Genomic DNA, 21,245 nt, shown 5'->3' with positions numbered 1-21,245 from the left:
TGGACATGCCTGTGGTCTCAGCTACTTGGAAGGCTGAAGGAACAAGATCACGTAAGCCTGGGAATTTCAAGCCTGGGGTGACACAGCAAGACCCTGCGTCTTTTTAAAAACAAAGGAATGCTTATTTCATCTGTGTACTCTGCAGTCCTTCACATACATAGGTCCTCAATGTTATTATTTAACCATCAAAGATGTTCTTATAATGTATTTTCAATATCCTTACTCCAAAACAAACCACATAATCCTGCCTCCACTTTAACAAGCTTTGAAAAATCCAGTGCCTAAGTCTATTTAACGTGCAATCACATTCACACTAATTTTGATAATAAACTGGGTCAAAACATAACATACCTCACCAAAACCACCAAAGTACTCCCTTATTTTCTCTTCAGGTGTATCTGGAGAAAGGCCACCAACAAAAATTTTTTTAACAGGCTCTTTCGTTTTCATGGCTTTGGCCCTTTTAGGATCAATCACCTTCCCATTCAATTTATGTTCTTTCTGATCCATGACCTAAGGAAATTAAGTTTTTCATTTTAAATATGTATAACAAGTTCAGAGACAACTTACTTAAAAGTAATTATAGTTAAATATTGCTAATGCCAGATTAAATTGCCAAGTCATGTGGTGCTATGACATCAGCTAATATACACCAGTGTTTGAACTGAAACATTGAAGTAAGAATTGAGGAAGGGAGAGGACCACACAAATTTAACCAACAGCTAAGTAACCAACTTTTTAACTGCTAGCAACATAAACATAGTTGACACTTCTCCTTAGTCCAGAACCAAAACCCTGACTTGATCAAAAGTTGCTTAACAAATTTTAAAATATACATTTGTTAATTTGTCACAGCACATCATTTTAATTAGACATTCTTAAGTCTTCTGTGTCTGTGTGTGGTGCTGGGGAATGAACACAGACACTGCACAAACTAGGCATGTGCTATACTTCCTGTCAAGTCTCAGTATCTTTAAAAGTTAATTTTAATTTAGTAAAGCCTGACATGAAGAAAGTATTCAGCAAATAATTCCTGAATCTGCCTTTCCCTTCATAAAATGTACTGGCAAGAAATATATCTCTTCCTTCTTATACTTTTGTAAGAAGATAAACCAAATAATGTGCAAATTCATTACATCTGAGTATCCATGTTTCATTATTTTACATTAACTGATCAGAATACATAACACACTACCTTATCTACACTCTCCGATTCTTTAAATAGCACAAAGCCAAAACCCCTTGATCGCCCTGTGATAGGATCTAACTTCAGAGTGCAGTCTACAACTTCACCAAATTTGGAAAAGTAGTCCTTCAGATCTTTCTTTGTAGTGTCCCAGCTAAGGCCTCCTATAAACATTTTCCTGTAAAGACAAAAAGCAGTGTTAAAACACTTTTAAAAAAGAAAACTCTGCCTCAAATATTATCCAACATATCACACCTTTTTCAAACTGCACCAACATACTGGGCAGTATTAAAATGTCATTCTTCCTACATAGGCACACATCTGTAACATCCTATTCTAAAAGTTTCAAGTCACTGCTGCTCGTGAGTAATTATAACAGTGAGCAAGCAGCAAATTTAGAGCTTTCTATTCACTAAAAATAAATAAATGTATGCCTTAAGTAAAAATACTAAACATTGCTTTTCTTAACTACTGATAATATCAAGATAGAATCTTAGCTTTAAATTTCTTTCAAATATTCATTAAAGTCCTCGAATGCAGCAGTCCCCTCCACTGATAATCAACATTGTATCTGAAGCTCCTTTTCTATTTTTAAGAGTTCTATCATCAGCAGAGCTCTTGGCACAAATTCTTATGCCTCACAAACTGAACATTTTTGTTCTGTAAAGAGTGCTCAATAGAAGTAATCAAGTTAATTAATCAACTTGGTGAAAAGAATTATTCACTGAAGCACAATCCACTAACTCAGATGATTTACTTACAATAGTACCTCAGTTAACCAGTAATAAAATATTTAAACCTGTAAAAAAAAAAAAAAAAAAAAAACTAAAAGTGACAGGTGATAGGTGGAAAACCACCAAGAACAAAGGTACACAGTAACAAAAAAATTGTTTAAGATTAAGTCTTAACATTATTATTACAGCAAAATGCTAGGAAGCATAGATCTGACAGACCCTTTTTCCGCATCTGCAACTTGTACTAGTATTAAGAAAAATTAATCTATATCTTTTATTTTTTTAACGAGATAGACTGGAAATTTTTTAAGAGTAAACTGTCAGAATTTGCTATGCAGGGGTAAAAATTCATGCTTGCTTAAGGGTTTTTCCTCTTTATAACTGGGAGTGGGATCAGGGATAAGGACAGGGACAATATGGTACCAAGTTCCAGTTCTAGAAAGAAATTAAAGCAAGCCTTTCATACAAAACATCTCCATCTTGTGGGCTTTGAAGATACTGCCACTAAGGCCCATTCTTATCACAAGAAGTAGGGTTTTTTAGAGCAAAAGAATCCTTACTTGGTTAAGTACTGTGATTTTCATTTCAAGCTAGGTTTTCAACTTACGTAAGTATTCTAGAGATGGACCATTTATCTGCTTCATTTTCAGGACTTTTACAAACAAAACTTCCATGCTTGAAGTTTCATGACATGTATTACCACATTTGGTATTTTATAATCAAATATCAAAACACCCATAATGTTGAAATAGGTATTTTAAATATTTATTGCAAATGCCAGGGAAACTTTTGAGGTGTTTTCTCAATACACAATCAAATAATGCAACTTCTAATGTGTGACTCCTACCTACTAAGTACTTGGTAATAAACATGTCTTTTATCCCAAAGATCCAGAGTACTTCCTTCATAGTTGAAACTTCCTAACTAACATTTACCCTATTTCAAGGTGACATGCTGTTTTTTTTTAAGATGTGAAAGAGTACTGACTATACAGCAATGACCTCTCATTTGGATATTCATAGCAAGTTCGAGAACAGAAACAAGTTCAGGTGAAACTGAACTATTAAAACCACCATTTCTGTTATAGACATTTCCCATCAATTGAACTTTGAAATTATTTCAGCATATAGAAAACAGAGCTGTAATAAAAGCCTCATCTTAAAAATGTAAACTTGAAAGGCAAGAAAGTTCTGTCTGGTCTATTCACTAAATATAAAGACAGCTAATTTTGACTTTATTTATTCAAGTAATGATTCAAAGTAATGCTTGGGATAGTCTTAATTTAAAATTAAGAAAAAATAATTACAAAGCAACTTCACATTTAGAATGAGGTATGTTCTATTACTATTCTAATCTTGTTTTTGAGTTAGGAAATTAATTTTAAGTATTAGATATGCACACCAATTAGTCTAATGGCCCCGTAAAAGGTTCTCTAAAGAAAACTTTCCACCTTTAACAGTCTTTAGCCTGCTTCAACCACTACAAAGGGGTCACTAAAATCACTATCTTTCCTAAACAAATCCCAAGTGTAACTTTTACATATTCCATACAATTATTTCTACTTCTCAAAAAAAACTAGAGTAAGACATGCAGCAAAGTTTCAGCTATCCAACACCATTATAGAGAATGGTTAGTCAAGTATTCTACTGTCCTTCAAGTACTGCCTCCCTTCCCTAATCCCTAATTGTTTAACCTTCAACTATTTGAAATGTTTTTCTACAAAACATCACACTCCTCTTCTACCTTCCTAATCAAATGTGACCTTATGGGTCAGTCATCACTAATCTATTAAGTACTGCAAAATGTTCTTAGGGTTCTTAAATTAGAGACTTACTTGATAAACTGTATTTCTTTTTTTTTTTTTTTTTTTTTTGCAAGTGGGGGAGGCCAGCACTGGGGCCTACCACTTGAGCCACTCCACCAACCCTTAAACAAGTTTTCTCTCTCATTTTTGACAGATTGATCACTAGTTACTGCTCTAAAACATCTCCCTCACTCCATTTTGTAGGGTAAGGAGCCCACTCTTAAAACTTACAATTTTGTAGAAAGTAAAAGTAGTTGCTGAGTGGCTCTTCTGAGACAAGCATTATTAGTATTTTGACAGCACAAAAAGCACTCTGGCTTTTTACGCTAATGAAGAAAGGTTAAACTAATACCCAAAAAAATGAACACATTACATACAATGAACACAACACCAACTCCATTCTATCTTTACTCAGTTAAGTGCAGCAATCTAACTTTATAGCATGGTGGAAGATCTATTTATCTTAATTATGGATAAATTAACACTTATTTTAGCCTCTCAAGAATACTAGCATGCATCTTCTCTTAAAATATGAGATTAAGATTCATACCAATTTAACTTATATGACTGTATCTTGCTTAAAGTACAATACCTACTATCTCTGCTGCCTTGAATAAAAGACTTTTTTCAAGTTGCTTTCACACCTGCAGGTATGATACAAATAGAACTTCGAAAATGCCTAAGTAGCCAAGTTAAAACTACCAAGACTTTCAAAAGTAGCACCAAGAATGGTTTCTAATGCTGCAACTAAAAATTTAAAATGTGATCCTTAGTTGCAAGTAAATCAACCATCCCAACTAAAATACAGTACTTTGTCTATAGTATTTATATAGTACCTTATCTATAGTATTTTACTAAGTTTAATTTCTTAATGCTACCTATGAGTTAAATTTCAGCATCTTAAAAAGCATTATGATATTCTATTTAAAACACCTACTCGAGTAGAAGTCTCTTTGCTTTTAGTCACTGATACTACACCAAATTAAAAGCCAGTGACAAGCAAAAACTTATACAACTCAGGACAATCCAAATGCTTTGCAGTGTCACTCAGATTAGGTTGCTTTGTGGGACACTTTATCACCTTTTCATGTAAGTTTAGAGGAAGTAAACCTAAACTGTTTAAACCGTGGCCCTGCCCCTTACTAACTGTATAACTCCAAGGGAGAAGGGAAGTCGATTTTAAGACTTAAGAAACCTGAAGATTAAATTGGGTTTTTACAGATGCATTCTTATTGCTTAATGAAAGTTATTGGTTTGTAGGGGTGAAGCACAATCTACGCAGAATTAAATAAATCAACTTTTTAATTTACTCATTTTTTTCACCTCACAGGCTTTATAAATTCTCCAACGCTAACAGAAAAAGACCACGAGGAGTTCTATATAAATAGATCCTAAGATTTTTAAATCCCATGTTTAAAGACACATAAATTGGAAATTAGGTCATTTTTTTCATAAAGAGCTTTTAAATACAGATTCTAAAATCATTCTAATAACTCACGAATATGCCAGTATTTTTAGTAAATCAAATATAAAAAGAACACCTAGGGGTGGGGGAGGAGAGGGTGGGGCAGGGGGTAGAGGGAGAAATGACCCAAACAATGTATGCACATGTGAATAAATGAATTAAAAAAAAAAGTGACACCTATGGGGATAGTGCTCGCTGCTAGAAAATGCTCCAATAATCCTGATTTTTTTCCCATCAATGAACTAATTCTCTAGATGGCTGAGGTTACTAGCTTTAACATTCCACAGTCAACAATATTTTTGAAGATAACTTTCTATAACAAGTCTTTACTGTGAAACGTTTATTCAAAAGTAAAATAATAAACACCATTACACTTACACTCCCAATTTTGACATAGGAACAACTTTTAAAAACTTCCAAGCAACTCATGATCTACATATATAGCTTCATAACAAGTTCTGACAGTTTAAAGAAAAAAAAACAGTATTAGCCTGATATCGTATCACTATCACCTTTTAGAATGTTACTCAAACACACCATTCTTAAATATTTTTTGATTATAGTTATTTTTTAAACACTAAAACGACAAACTATAATGAAATCTTACCAGCACATCAACAATTATTTTTCTTTAGAAATTGCTTTATTTTAAACAAGTCACTATAATGAGAGGGAGGAGATACTAGATGCAGTAAGGGAGTGACTTCAGAATTTGTATAAAAACTACTCTTAGAAACCTACTGAAAAACTTTTAAAATACATCAAAAACCAACCAAACTTTTTAGATCTAATTTGGTTTATAATGAAAACTATTTTCAACTACATACAACTATACAACTACATTACAATGGTCAACAAATTCTGCCCCCAAAAAGCAATTTAGTCAATTAATTCTAAATTCCAGCATTATTTCCTCATTATTAAATGGGTAATTCTTCCTCCAGCTTTCTATGTTCAGATGACTTTTCAAAGGTTAAGTGTGAAAAGGAACCTATCATTCAAGACTAACATGTAGAAAGACAACATTTTCAAAGCAAAACTAATTCTTCTATACTTCAAAATGAAAACATGTATGATCATTAAGTGGTAACTAGAGTGAAAATGTAGCATTTAATAAATAAAACATGACAGGTTTTGGGGGTCTGTTGTTGTACTGGATGTTGAACTCACAGCCTTGTGCTTGCTAGGCAGGTAACTCTACCACTTGAGCCACAACTTCGGCCCTAGCCCAACAGTTTTTAAAAATAAATGCTTAACCCAACATTTTCCTTTCTTCTTCATTTCATTACAAGGAAACAATAACATCTCGTGTTCTAACTTTGTGAGGTAAAATTCCCATTTACCTAGAGATTAATTAATGGTATGTTCTTAACCTGTAAGTTAAGGTTCTGGTTAACAGAGCTCACAAGTCTATTAAGTTTTCTACTGAAAATCCATTTAAATATCAATACCGAAAAAAGAAAAAGGCCTTTGATCTTGGTGAATTTTTAGAATCTTTCAGTGCTTTTCAATCTTGTTACTTTTTAACACAAGGAAATATTTCTAGGACCATTCTAGAACCTTGTTGGGTTACTTTGTGAATGTATTTGCTGAGTTTCTTCCATCTTATGGGAGGGGGGGTGTGTCAATTTCTGGCTGTTTGGGCCTTTTTGGTGATTTGAAGTCTAGATAAGCAGTTGTGTCCAGTATGTGACCCAATATTTATCAGACTACTGGCCAAACACTGCCAGTTCATAGGTGCCTTCTATCCCCACCCCAAGTATTCTTATATACGTAGCATGAACATACTAATCCAACACTCCAGAAACTAGAACAAGCTTACCTTTACTCCACAGGAGTAAATCACTGGGCAGTACCAACTATTAGGGCACCGGATAAATACACAAGGTATGAAAGTAGGCTATTATAGTCAATCCTCCTGTGGTGAGCATTGTTTCCTACATACAGATCAGCAAACCAAGTAACAAACATGTTATATTACCTGAGACCACACTGTTGGAAAGGAAGTAACAGAAACAGATCCCACGCTTCCAGCATCCAGTTCAGTGCCCTATCTACTAAAATGTCGAAGCAGAACTAAAGTCAAATCAAACTCGGACTAACAGAAATATGACTGCATTTGGGAATGTGCACATACATGAGGTGCAGCTTTAAGTGAAAAGGGAAAGTCATTCTTTTCTGTAAGTCTTCAAACATGGCTTTTATTATCACTTGGAAGCTAGAACTAATCCTTCATGACTGCCGTAAGTTATACCGATATAGTTTTTCTAATTAGAACAATCTTACAGATGATAAACTACTCTGGCATTATTAAAAATATAAACTGAACTTATACAAGGGGTCACACAGTCTAGGAAAAAAAAAAACACCCAGGTTTAAGTTAAATGCTTATCACAAAAAGTACTAAAAAACTTCAATGATATTCTCCAATTCCAAACTTTAAAGATTCTGTAATTTTTTTTTAGTACTTTTCTTAATAGATAAGAACTTGAAAAGAATTTAGTACTCTGGGGTGGGGATGTAGCTCAAGGGTAGTAAGACATTCAAGCCCTGGGTTTGGTTCCCAGCACCTAAAAAAGAAAAGCGGGGGGTGGGGGGGTGTTCCTCCTTTAAATGTTCATCAACTCAGGATTTGGGGCATTCTTTTCTGCAATTTTAACCCTGGAAATCTGTCAAAGGTTCCAAGGAATGTTAACAATGAGACCCATCTACCCTTGGTCTTGATTACTGTTCACAGTAAACCAAAATTTACTAAATCAAAGGCCAGCAAATTTGGCATCAGACTGCTATAAAACTGTTTTACAAAACAAACAATGTTCACATTTCCCCAAAAGCACTAGGGTATTTAAATCAAATATGTGCAAGCCCATTCTTTAAAAATTAAGACAGGAGATAACCTACAGCAGAATTTCTAAAGGGAAGAATCACACTTGAGCTTATGTTTAATGGTTATAGAACCAGATCTACTACTGTCCTGTAAATACAGAAGCATTATTGTTCTATAATTGATAACTGAATAGGGGGATCAATCTAATGGGGGATCAATTTACTCACCTTATAAAACTGCCTGAGCTAACATAATGTTCTAGTTTTCCACTGTTTTTTAAATTTTAAAAACTGCCCCATGTCACTTGCTACGACATGTATATTTCACCAGACAACTAAGTTTAAGTATCTACTCCAAAAAACTGTAGCACTGCACACAACAGAATGACTATTCCACAAAGCAAAAATGGAGAATTCCAATGAAATTACCAATGAATAAAAAGTAGGGATAGGTAGGAAAGTGGTGGTATGTGCCTGTAATTCCAGCACGCAAGAGGCTGAGAGGCAAAAAGATTACAAATTTGAGGCCATCCTGGGCTACATAGCAAGACCCTGTCTCAAAATCAGCCAAACAACAAAAACCCTAGGGATGTTATTGTTGTAAATATTAAAGCAAAATGAACTGAGGAAGTCATCAGTTTTACGATATAAATGAGCAATTCTTAAGCCCCAGTGTAAACTATGGAAATATCCAGTAGTTTTAACAGGAATGCCCCCCTAAAAATAACTTCATTCCCATATGTTTAAAGAATAAAATTACCTCTTTATTCTCACATTTGTAAAAATACAGAATTTTGTTTTAAAAAATAAATTTAGATGATTGTGTATCTACTAACCAGTCTTAGCTTCACCATTGACTTTATTATCAAACTGTTGCCCGATACACCTAAAAGCTTTTGCTCAGAAAGAAAGAAGACAGAAAGTGGACATACATGGAAAGCTGTTTTAAGGGCTTTAAGTTTTTGTTCAAAAAGAAAAATTTAGGACCTGCAACAAAAATGGGGCTGTGTGACTGGACAGTTACAAAGTCAAATATTAGACATTAAAAATAAGAACTACCAAGCCACTGAGGTGGTGCATACCTGTAGTCCTGGCTTACTCAAGAGGCTTTGGAGAAAGGATCACTTGTGCCCATGAGTTTAACACCAGCTTGGGCAACATAGTAAGACCCTGTCTCCAAGTAAAAAAAAAAAAAAGGGGGGGGGAGGGGCTGCATTGTGAGTGCAAACTTGCCTCATTAAAATTTTATTCTCAGTGGAAAACAACTGACATACTCTAAAATGCTGATAGCTGGTCATAATCTAAAATGTTCATTAACTAGAAATAGTTGTCAATTTTTCCTAAGAGGTCACCCATTATGTAATCTCAAGGGCAAGGATAATTCACTGACTTCAAATCTAAAAGTTTATATAGTCAATTCAATTTACTGGGAACAATCACATAAGATTCAAAATAGCTAATGAAGTCAAATATTGTTACAGTGTAATCTTACTTTGCTGCTATTAGCAAAACTGAACTGTGAACACTAGTCACCAAAATAAAGGGAAAATGTTCATATCTAAACATTTTTATTCAGTATGTCAAACTCTGACCCCACTTTTCCCCCTTTTTACTTTGCCTTTCTCTCAAATTTGCCCCCCCTTCCCCGTTGCTTGCTTGGCATATACTCTACCACTTTAAGCCACTCCTCCAGCACTTATACCAAATTTAAAACTGGACAGATTTCAGTGCACGCGAACACAGTAATAAGTAGTTAGGTGTAAAATTTGTTATCCCAAATGGGCTTTTAAAATACAAAGTAGTTTGTATAGATACAGGACAACTATCAGAAAATTACTGGCTGGTAGAGGAATCAAACCCCTGGATAATTTAAATATGATCCTAAAGACAGAAAGATCGACATTTAGGGGAGGGGAAAGTCAGGATAAAAAAGAACAATACTCAACCTACCAGCCTCCAAAGAGAAGTCATGCAATTGTGAATACATGTCAACCAAGTGTAATTAACATTCCAGCCAAATCACACTGAAAATAAAAAATCTGGTAAGAGCTGTAGTGGAGAGCCACATTAGCCCGCCTCTGAAAGGTACATATCCGATGCTTATTAAAAATGTATTTACAAACACTGTTGGTGAAAAGAGACAAACATTTCGTATAATGCACACAGTACTAAAGATAATTCTTTTACTTTTGTCATCTCCAGATACTTCAGTAAACATGCAAGACATTTTAAACACAATTTTTTTTATCAAGTAGTCTTCATATTTGGACTTAAAACTTAGAATTAACAAAAAAGTTTCATCTTAGCAAAAACACGTAGTTACACTAACATTTTTTCTTGCCCATATATATATAAAAATAATACTAGTTACATTTAACTAAAGTTGGTCGAAATGTAATAACATGCATTACCACAGACCAAATACCATGTAATGGCATCAATTTTGCCCAAAGATTATTCAGGGTATTTAAGAACGTTTTATATCCCAGGAATAAAATATCCTATACTGTATTAACACATAGAATTTCCTGGGGAACAATGGGCAACTAACACACAGCTTCTGCATATTATGAAACCTTTATAATACAGAAATAAAATTTAAAAGTTTTACCATTCTTCCCGCTGTGCCGTCGCTGCTTCAGAGTGTCGTGGGGAGGAGTTTGAATGGCTAGGGAATTAACAACCGGTACAGCAACCAATCAAAATTCTAGTTTTAGTTTTTGACACTGTTAGGGTTAAAAACTAATTCATTTACACTTCAGCTCAACAGTAGACAACTACAAAAGCAGCTGTTTTGCGACTTGAAAACTGAGGGGCTAATAGAAAGTCTAACCCCAAATAGTTACACAATTAATCATTTTGGTGCCTCTGACCATAGAACAGAATTCAGAAAGCAAAAACCAAAATGTTAAGGGCTTAAGTTTCCAAATATTTAACAAATTCCTTTCTCAAGTTAAGCCATATATAGTTCAAGATTAGGTCTATTTCATTTAAAAAAAAAAGTTAATTCCCCCCCTCCCACCTCCACTCCCCCAAAGCCAGTACAGTCAGTAAAACAGCCTGACAAGACTCAGCCTGGGCTGGAATTAGTAAAAACTATACTCCAAATTGCTTCTCCCCCCCCACACTCCCTCTACAAATCCAAGGGCCCTTACCAGTAAAGGAAATCATGCTTTCTAATACTGGGTTAAAGCGACATTTTACTCCTTTTACGTTCCACCAAACACGCACACCCATTACAAAAAAGGAATGGAAGCGTTAACTTAAGATCAGCAGTCAGTAATGGGAACAAGAATACCCAACTAAGAACCCAGATTTCGTCCCTCCTGCTAACTCCTTGTCCCAAATGCTGCATTTTAATATATTAAAAGCAACTCAGGCAGCATATACACAGGTCACCCCCAATTAGAGGAAGCAAATTAGCACCCCAAAATCCTGCAAAAATAATTATCCCGTAACAGTGCAGGATTTGTTCATTGTGTGAAAAAGGGCGGACGGGCCTCCGGTTAATAGTGAGAAGGCGGGAAAGGGAAGAAACCAAAAAAGGCTCAAGGGCACGGAAAAAAAGATGTAAAAAATTTCAGTGGCACAGAAAAAGTGAGGCAAGCGTCCCATGTGTACGAAGTGCCGGGGAACCCGAAGGCAGAGGGCGCGAAAAGGATGCGCGGTTGGAAAAGCGCGGCGGGCGGGGGCAGGGCGGCGCGGCCAGGCCGGGCAGGAACTTGGCGCCTCGGCAAGACAGACGGAGAGGCCTGGACGACGTGCTGTCGCGATAGTGTCAGGGGAAAAGAGCAAATCCCAAGGCCAAACTACTTAAAACGCTCGGCCAGAGGCCGACGGGAGAGAAACGGGGCCGCCCAGCCTACACGTTTCCTATAGCCAGGGCTTATAAATAACCGCATCGTCCGGGGTGGAGGAGCAGCACAAGTAAACCTCCGTAATCCTGGCCAAAAGCTTTTTTGTGCTTTACCATTTTTATGCCTGGGACGTTAGAAAACCGGGAAAGGAGGGGACAGCGGGCAGAGAAAAAAGGTTATCTTGGGCAGGCGGGAAAAATGCTGGCGGCTAAGTCGGTGGGAGGAGACCCGTGGCGAGGGAGGAAAGGAGGGCGGGCCGGGAGCAGCATGGTGACGGCTAAAGGTGGAAACGTGTGTGATGGGGGAGGGGGCGACAAGCAGGCAGGCAAGGAGGAAACGAAGGCCCGGGGAGCCCCAAGTACAAGAGGGGAGCCCCGTGCAAGGAGGCTGCAGAGGGGCCTGGAGGGCGGGCGAGACCAGGCCTAATGGCGGGGGATGGGAAGGGGGGCCTAGTTGGGCCTCGCTATCCTGGACTGCCCCTTACTCACCCTTCATCCTCCTCGTTCTTACTGGCATCGATCTTCGCCCCCTCCGACTCGGCGCTGCTCCCTTCGGTGCCTCCGGCGGCGGTACCGCCCCCGGTCCCGGCTCCGGTTCCCGCCGCCGCCGCTGCCCCCTGCGCCGCCGCCACCATGGCTCCCTCCTGCTCGCTAGCTGAGCCGCCTACCGCCGCCGTTGCCGCTGCCGCCGCCCCGTCCCCGCCGAACTGCTCCTCCGACATAGTGCTACTGCCTCCGCCGCCGCCGAGACTACACCCGCCGCTGCCGCGAACCGAAACTAGCAGCAAAGTAATCCCCGCCGCTGCCGCGCGCCCGCTCTACCTCGCGAAGCACACAAGAGAGAAGGCGCGCGCGTGGCTGCAAAGGCTCCTGCGCCTCTCCCTGGCTTGCCCCCCTCGCCTCCCACTCTCGCGCGGCGCACACTCCCACTCTCTCCGGCTGCACTAAAAAAGAATAAGAAGCAGTGGCGGCCACTCTTGCCTCCTCCTCGCTTTAATGGCGCCGCCGCGGACCACCTAAAATGGCCGACGGAAGAACGGCGCGTCCCGGTCACGTGACGGTAGAGCGCGCCCTTTGCGCCTCCTCCGCCCCTTCCACTGCTAATCCCCCCACCCCCCACCCCATCGGTCCCGCCCTCTCGCTCCCTTTTATACCTTCGTCTCACGCACCCCCCCCTTCCACTGCTCAGCGTGGGTCCTTTAAAAGGAACCGGAAGTGGCGTGCGATAAGACGGCCGCGCGGGGACCATAGAGAACAAGGAGCGCTGGTTCGGAGAAGCGGCTAGAGAGACTCCCCCCTTCCTCTAGCCCCGCCCTTCCTAGGATTCCTGGAGTCCACTCGCCTCTACTCACCAGTAGCGGCGGGAGCGGCTGCGTCGAGCGGGAATGTGGTTTTTTTTCCTTCCCGAAGGCGACTGTGTCCTGTGCGTCTGTGGGGTTGGGGCAAGGGAGAAACGCACGCCCGGCGGCTTCTTATGTCCGGGGCTCCCAGCCCAGTGAAGAGGCTGTCTTGAGGTGTCAGTCCCTTGTTCCTGCTCTGACTACCATGGGGACCCCAGACTCGCGGTGCGTGAGGTGGAGCGGAGCGGCGGGCCGCGCGCCTGTACGGACTGCCTGCCGCGGCTCCGCAGGGTCCCCGCCCGGCTCGGCGACACTGCGGTCGCTCTGCCGCCGCTGCGGTACCGGCCGGAGCCGCCAGGCTGAGGCCGCTCCCGGTTAGGGCTGCCTTTTGAGCTTTGCTCTCCACGTAAGATTTGTGCTTGCCTGCTTTTCTCCTGAAATTTTGTGTCCAAAGAAGGACCAGGGATTGTTTCTACTTTGCTTGCGATGTTAGCAAATCCTCCCACCCTCTTTTAAATTAGTGAGGGTTGGGAAGTTTGTTAAGTCAGCCAAGGTTTGGTCTAGGGTAATAGGTTTTAGTCTTTGACTACATAGAGTATATAAATGCCGTGAATCATCTTTATGAGGTTTCTGAGTTATGTTGAGGTTTTTTTTTTTTTTTAACCGTTAGGCGTGTGACTCGGGATCACAGTAAAATTAATCTTCCAGACTTGGTTAGAAACTGAATTATTCGATCTTTGGAATTTGCAGCTTCCTACAATATCCTTAGAAGAAGATGAAGTTTCTAGGTATTTCTGTGGTCAACAAATAACTGTTGTTTAGTGTATGTCCAGACTAGGAAGGGAAAGTTTGTAAAATACAGCAAGATGCACGGCTATGATAACTGCGGTCGGGAGGATCACCAGTTCGAGGCTGGTCTGGGCTACATAGTAGACCCTGTCTCAAAAACAAAAATATCCACCTTTTAGTAAAAAAGTAAAAAAAAAGGTCCATTTTAATTCACATGCAACTTAGTACTTCTGCATTTTTGGAATTGATACCAGAAAGTGTTGACAACCTCGGAACAATTTTAAAGCTAACGCCTTTACTATATGCTGAGTGATAATGCATGACAGCATATCATAACTCAAAGCCTTTCTTATTGTTACCTAAATTTCTACATCCTGTGCTCCTACATTCATCCAGCATTCCTCTTCCGACTCACCTCAACCCTACTGTTTTTTGTATTCCTCATCTGCCTAGTAAAGTATCCATCCTTCGAAACCCAGTCTAATGTTTATAAAGTATTCACTCACCTTTTTTTAGGCAGGTGTATATGTGTGTGTGTGTGTGTGTGTGTGTGTGTGTGTGTGTGTGCGCGCGCGCGCGCGCGCACTGACATTTACAAAGGTACTTAAAATATATCTTAGACTCGCCCCCTCCATCTCTCTCCTTTAACCCCGCCTCAATCCCCTCCCCTCTTAGAACAGTTTCAACAATTCTCGTTAACATTTTCATAAATGAATACATAGTACTTCCACCTTATTGGCTCTCCTTCACCCTTATGCCCTCCCTCCTCCTACTGGTACTAACCCCCAGACAAGACTTGTTTTACCTTCCTATCCTTCATTTTTTTCAAAAAGGCATTTCTGTTTGTGATGGTTATATAGGGAGTTTCATCGTGACATTTCTGTGTGTGTGTGTGTGTGTGTGTGTGTGTGTATATGCATATCTTATACCAAAATAGTTCATCCCCCTCCATTATAAAAATGTCTTCTATAGATCATCCCCTAATTCTGTTTTGTACACATATACAGAAATAGATACTATATATCTACATGGTATATGAAAATAGATACGCAACTAGAAATATAGCATATTCATACAGAGATAGACACCATGTGCTACATAGTAATTCCCAGTTGAATTACTGAGTGACAAAATACTGGATATGTCCAACTGAGGTATGCTTCCAAGCACTTAAAATACTCTTCACCATCTCACTTCATCTTTGATATAAATACACCTCAAAATTACTTGTTAATGTGTGAAATTTCTTAAGAAGGAAAAGAAAATGTTTTAAAATGTGATTACCCATTCATAGGTAAGAATTTAATGCTTAAGTGACTGGAGGTTCTATATTGGACTCGCTAACCACTGGGGCCTCTCTGTCCAGGACATCAAAAATTCCATTGTTTTAGGAGAGTCCCAAGTGTGTTTCAGGTATCACTGAAATGCTAGGTCCTTCTTGAACTCAGCCTTTGTGCGGCAGTAACTGCAGAAAAAAAAACTAGTATACTTCTAAAAGGAAAAAAAAAAGTTCATTTGATACTTAGACTAGAATCACTTTTACCAGGACAAGGTACACACACCTAAGGCAAGGAATCACACTTTTAATCTGTTGGGTGCTCTCTGCAAATGGGGCAGGAAGTGCTCAAATTGTTTTAAGTGACATATATAATCCAGTTAGCACTCTAGAATAAACTGGAAGAAACAGGAAGGACCCATTTCTAAACAAGGTACAAACACTTGCACTTTTATAAGCAGGTTAAATAGCTTATAAAACTATATGGATCCATTTACTCACAGAACACCCTCAGTAAGATTTAAGCATTTTGTTGAAGAGTTAGATTGTGACAGGCATGGTGGTACACAGCTGTAATCCCAGCACTTAGGGAAACAGGGAAGATCACAGATTCAAGGCCAGCCAGAACTACAAAACAAGATCCTGCCTCAACAAAAACTGCCCATACAGTACAGATTCTCTTATCTCTCTTAGTTGTCAGGAAGCTCTCAGTTTATGCAGCTAATAGAGTTTCATCAACTATGAACAGTCAGGTTTTATTTCAGCAACAAAGCTCTACCTGTTATACAGTCAGTCTTGCTTAACCAGAGGAATGTCAGAAAGTTGTCTAGATAAAACTCCAGACCTTTAGATCTCACTCCAGACCTATATACACAATGATCTACTTAACATCTCCACTTGGATATCCATGAGCATCTCAAGCTTTAGATGTGCAAAACTGAAATTCTTCCCTACAAGTCTACTTTGATCTTCCTTGTCTCAGTAAATGATATCACCCACCCATAAGCTTCTGCCAAAAACCAGTGAGTCATCTTTAATATTGCCCCTTCCCTTACTAACTCCTGCTTCTTGATTCATTTAAATGGTTAGAACACAAATACTGGGTAATTTCTAGTTAGATTTATTCACATTCAACTGTGCAATATTTTTATGGCAAGAATATGAACATAACTGACCAAACCCAGGATTTCTGGTCTCCAGAAGATGATGTTTTAGTAGGAGAGACAGAGACAAGACAAGTAGATAATATAATCTTAGGTAGTGATAAAAATAATAAGGTGCTAGAGGTAGAGTACATGCCATAAGGTAGTCAGAGAAGACTCTTCAAAGTAACTTTTAGTAGAGCCCTGAAGAAAGTAGGGAAAAAAACATACACAAAGCTTAAGAAAGACTTTACAAGTCAAAGGATACATCTGAGGCAGAAGTGTGCTTAGGCTTACAATGAACAATGGAGGCCAGGTGGCCAAATAGAATGAAAGAAAGTGTAATAGATCATGTTAGGAAAAATGCTGCTCACAAAGAAAGCTCACGAGAAAAGACTCACGTCCATAGAGCAAAGTTTAATGGCAGGCCTAAACTGCCAGGCTGGCCAGGGAAAAGATGGTGCAGCCCTGAGTCTGGGTGAGCAGTGGCTTTTATAGCAGGGGAAGGGTAAGGAAGTTAGCACATGCGCAGTAGTCTCTGGTGGGGTGGGGCTGTCTTAGAGCACGGGAATTTGTTTAAGGGCGGGGCTACCATTTTTGCTGATTCACAAAATTGTGACATTATTGTTCTATCCCCCCATTTTTTCTTTAATAATGATGAGGGTAGGGGCTGAGGATCAGGAATTGGGGCAAAGAATTGGTCTCTTTAGCTGCTTCCTGCTGGCAGGGGGCATTGTATGGGGCAGGATCCTCAGGCTCCTGTGTCCTGGTGGGGGCCCTCATAACAGTCCTCTGAACAGTTTTAGAGAGGTTGGTATCCCTGGAGGTACAACTGGTTAAACTTTTGATTAGCAATAGCAGACATGCGGTATGAAACAAGGGAGGAAGCTTAAGAATAGGAGAGCAAGAAACATAGGCATTAGGATGGGCATTGGCCAGGAGAACCACTGTGAAATGTTGTTCCCTAGACAATTTCAAGAGTCCTCCAATTCCCTTCTCCATTTTTCTAATTGTTTCTTGAGAGGTGCCGCCACTGGGGGGTCCCACTGAGCTTGACAGCAGTGGGTGTCATGAGAATGACCAGGTGAGGGCTGGCCCATCGAAGTCCCAATGGAGAGGGTAGAAGATCCTTTTTGGAGAACAAGATGCCCTGGTTTAACAGAAATTGTTATAGGGTGGGGCAGGATATGGTTTGCATGCTCTCTGAGAAGTTCCCTGAGAAGGCAGGTAGTCAGCCAGAGGAGCAGAGTCTGTTGGAGGCAAGTTTTCTAAGAGAAATGGGTGGCCATACATTATTTAAAACCCAAATAGGAATATTAGGAGGAGCATAAAAAGGTGTCTCCTCAGGGACTGCATACCTAGGGATCTAAATTCTGTAAAATCCTTTAACTGCCAGGAAAGCTGTAAGCTGTCTTATGGTATGGGGGTTGGGAAACAGAAGATTGGGTTGATGCATTTATGACTCAGGGAGTGAGTCTGTCCCTTTAAGGCCACACCTAGGTAGGTGACCTGTGGGAGGCAGGGGCTGTCAGGATTTCAATATAACACTCTTGGATAAAAGAGAGCTTTAGCTGATTATTTTATATAAATTGACACTTTTAACTTTTCAAATGTATCATATTTAGATAAAGTATAACATAACACTGTTACAAGGTGGTCATTTAAGAAACATAAGCAAATACGTAAATGAACTCTGATTTAGTAGTACTTAAAGCTTGACAAGATCAGCAGAAAACACAAATAATTTCTTTGATAAAATCTTTCTCTGTAACGGTTTTTTGTAGATGTTACTCAGAGCAGAACAATATTAAGATAACCTTGTTATTTTATAGACATAGAGGATTTGATTTTAGTTTGACATGACCCTAAAAATCTTTTCAGTAACTCTTAGATTGTACTCAACTTTAACTTTATTATACATTGAAGCTTTTTATACACTTTTAAAACTTACTTAGACCTTTATATAACATACTAAACCCTTTGATGGTTTGTCTTTATCCCTCCTATTAAAACAATCTTTAGGATAAACCCTTCTTTACAAAATCCTTTCTCATCCAAAAACATTTCTTTCTCCTTTAACTTCTCAAAAAATACATTTACTACCTATCTATATCCTTTCAGTTGTTTACTTTGTAGCTTGTATTTTAAAATTAGCTTTTATAAGAATTTTAAATTTATTATATGGGCTGGAGTAACTAATTAGTAGCCCTTGTTGTTCTAAGGAATTGATGATAGGGCATAAGCCCTCATTGTCCCTCAGGCTTGAGGGGATATTGTTTTGGGTGTGGAAACTGTGAGAGATTTTGAGTTTTATTTGAATAGGGAGGGCTGTCCTGGCCCGCCCTACACTTATCTCATCAGTCCACACTGTGGAATCTTGTTCCTAAAGGAGGGGACAACAGAGATAGCTGCCTGGGGGGAGGAGAACTTGAGTTTTTAATTGAGATAGTAAATCCCGTCCGAGCAGGGACACTGGAATTTTAGGTACTATGAGGAAAGAGTGACAGAAGAAGAGGTCTCCCCAAGAGCAGGCCAGAGGCCAGGTAAACTAGTGCTCTAGGGGCTTGCCAGATTTGCCCTGAACGATAACTTTTGTCATTCGACTGGGGACCAGGAGAAAAAGGTAAAACAGAGAAACTGGCTCCACTATCTAGGATGAAAATGACCTTTCACTTCTTTACCATTGTGACTACCTGAGGCTCCTCAATATCGATGTTAACAAGTGGAGCATGGACAAGAGGCCAGGACCCATCCATAGGAGATGACACCTCACCTTCCATCTGAAGACGGGGCACTTAGACCTCCAGTGGTTACCCTTGCAGAGAGGGCAGGGTCCTGGTTGGGGGTGGGGCTGTCTCCCAGGCTGTCCCCCCTTAAGCATTCTCTGCAGAAGTGCCCCTCCTGCCCACCATGGTAGCACGTTCAGGATACAGGCCCCAGTCGGGTGGGGGCCCTCTCTGAGAGCAACAATGAGGCCATAGTGTCTCTTATCTTTTTCTCTCCTGTTAGTAAGGTCCCAGACATACAAACATAGCTATAAATACAGACATGGCTAGCTGTATTACTTGGTTCAATGAGTTTTTCCCCAGTCTGAGTTTTTTACGAATATCTGGGGCTGACTGTTAGAAATTTATCTTTGAGGAGAACCTCTTTCACCTGTGAATCTGGGTCCATCGTGGTATGCTTTCTGATAGCCTCCTTAAGATGTAGAAAGGTAAGAGGATTTTTTTTAAGGTTGTTGCTGTAAAGTAAAGTTGTCATTTTACATTGACACCTGACACTTTGGAGAGCAGGTCTCTGAACTGTTCTGGGCCTCAGTTTCCTCACTTGAAGAATGAGGGATCTGGTCTCAGCCATCTCCACTATGAGATGGCTGAAGTGACATTAATGCCACTTATCTTCTTTTTTTTTTTTTTTTTTTTTAGTAATGCTGGGGAATTGAACCCAGGGCAGACATTCTCCCATTAAGATACTTCCTCAGCCCCAAATATTTTTTTTTCTCTTTACTTTGGCTGTACTGGGCTTGAACTCAGGACTTTATGCTTGTAAAGTGGCACTCTACTGCTTGATCCATATAATCATTTCCAACCTGAGTGGCCTGGGCCAGAACCCATTGCTCTTCTAATGAGATAAGAGTCTGATCTAGTAGAAGCATAATATCCTTTCATGTCAGTTGAAAGGTTTGGATCACAGAGATAAAGGCTTGAATGTATTTGGGCATCAGTACAGCTGTTTAAATGTTTTTAAATTTCCCTTAGATCTGATAACTGGAAGGGGACATAAAACTTGCCCTCTTCCTACCATTGCCTGTTGAAAGCAGAAGCACTCATTAAGAGGTTCTGAGTATTGGGGTGGCTTAGAAGGTAGAAATTTGTATAGGGGACCTCAGTTTACTTTTTTACTTTTATAGAAAAGGTCTAATTGGAGTATGGTATTGTAATTTAAGGAACCCTGTGAAGGCTACTTCTCTTGGCCACCCAAGGCATACTGAGGCTAGACCTCAGTACAAAGCTTCCAACATCTACCAGCCAGAAGACTGGAAGATGCAGGTCCCATCTAGAAAGAACAAAACACTAAGATCCTGTCTTTTAGCTAACAGCAGACAGCCTCTTTAATAAAGGCTACCTTTTTAACAAAGAAATAAATCATTTGTAAAGTTAGAGAAGGGCATTCAGAGGACATTTCAGGCCAATAACAATACCATATGGGACAACTAGTGTTAATATTTGTAGGGAAAAATTTATGTTGAGGCCAAAGATATAGAAAATTCTAAATGAGATGTTTAGAGACCACAGTAATGTCTATTTTGTTATTTCAGGGACAAATGACCCTGACTGCCTAGGCCTGATCCTGTGCCTGTCACCCTTCCCCCATTCCTGTGTACTCTGCGCATGTTTATTCTAGGGGAAGTGGTGGTGGGCTGCAGCCATCGCCATGTGTGGCTGGCAGCCTAGGATGTACTGGGTCCTTTCTATGGATTTTCTTAGCTGTGGCAGGCGTTTTTGCTGTGTCCAGGAGCCGGCATAGCTCATGAGCATGCCTGTTTGTTTTCCCTCTTCCCCTTGTCAGGGCGGCGTTACGGCATGAGTGTGGCAGCTGCAGTTTTTTGTAAGCACTTTTTATAAAGCAGCTGACTTAAAGTTACTTTAGACTGAGAAGCCTGGCAAACTAGTTGGAATAACTTAAGTCATAGGTACCATGCTACAAGTTTTTCATGGGAGGCAGGGTTCCAGTAAGCCCAGGGAGGGGAAGGCAGACAGAGACAAAGGACACGTGGTGAGACCATGGAGGAGGAAGAAAAGGTGTGCTGACACCTTAGGTAAGGGA

General features: G+C 39.8%; 1 protein-coding gene across 4 annotated transcripts in view; it reads right to left on the bottom strand.

The window, feature by feature from the left end:
* The window catches only part of Hnrnpd (heterogeneous nuclear ribonucleoprotein D), a 17,507-nt gene extending 4,528 nt beyond the window's left edge, over positions 1-12,979 (bottom strand). Inside the window, exons 1-4 of one of the 4 annotated variants that reach the window (XM_020182156.2) lie at positions 12,361-12,978; positions 10,627-10,683; positions 1,196-1,364; positions 352-513 (exon numbers count right to left, since the gene is read on the bottom strand). In XM_020182156.2, coding sequence (XP_020037745.2) covers positions 352-513; positions 1,196-1,364; positions 10,627-10,683; positions 12,361-12,593 — 621 coding nt within the window. In that variant the 5' untranslated portion in view covers positions 12,594-12,978. Of the gene's footprint in view, positions 1-351; positions 514-1,195; positions 1,365-10,626; positions 10,684-12,360 lie in introns of all 4 variants that reach the window. The other 3 variants (XM_074041902.1, XM_074041901.1, XM_074041903.1) reach the window with 3 other exon arrangements.
* Positions 12,980-21,245: the final 8,266 nt, after the last annotated feature.

This window comes from Castor canadensis, chromosome 9 (assembly GCF_047511655.1).
Source record: "Castor canadensis chromosome 9, mCasCan1.hap1v2, whole genome shotgun sequence".
NCBI classification, from domain to species: Eukaryota; Metazoa; Chordata; class Mammalia; order Rodentia; family Castoridae; genus Castor; species Castor canadensis.
Note: the sequence above shows the minus strand (reverse complement) of the source record. Positions and strands in the feature narration are given on the sequence as shown.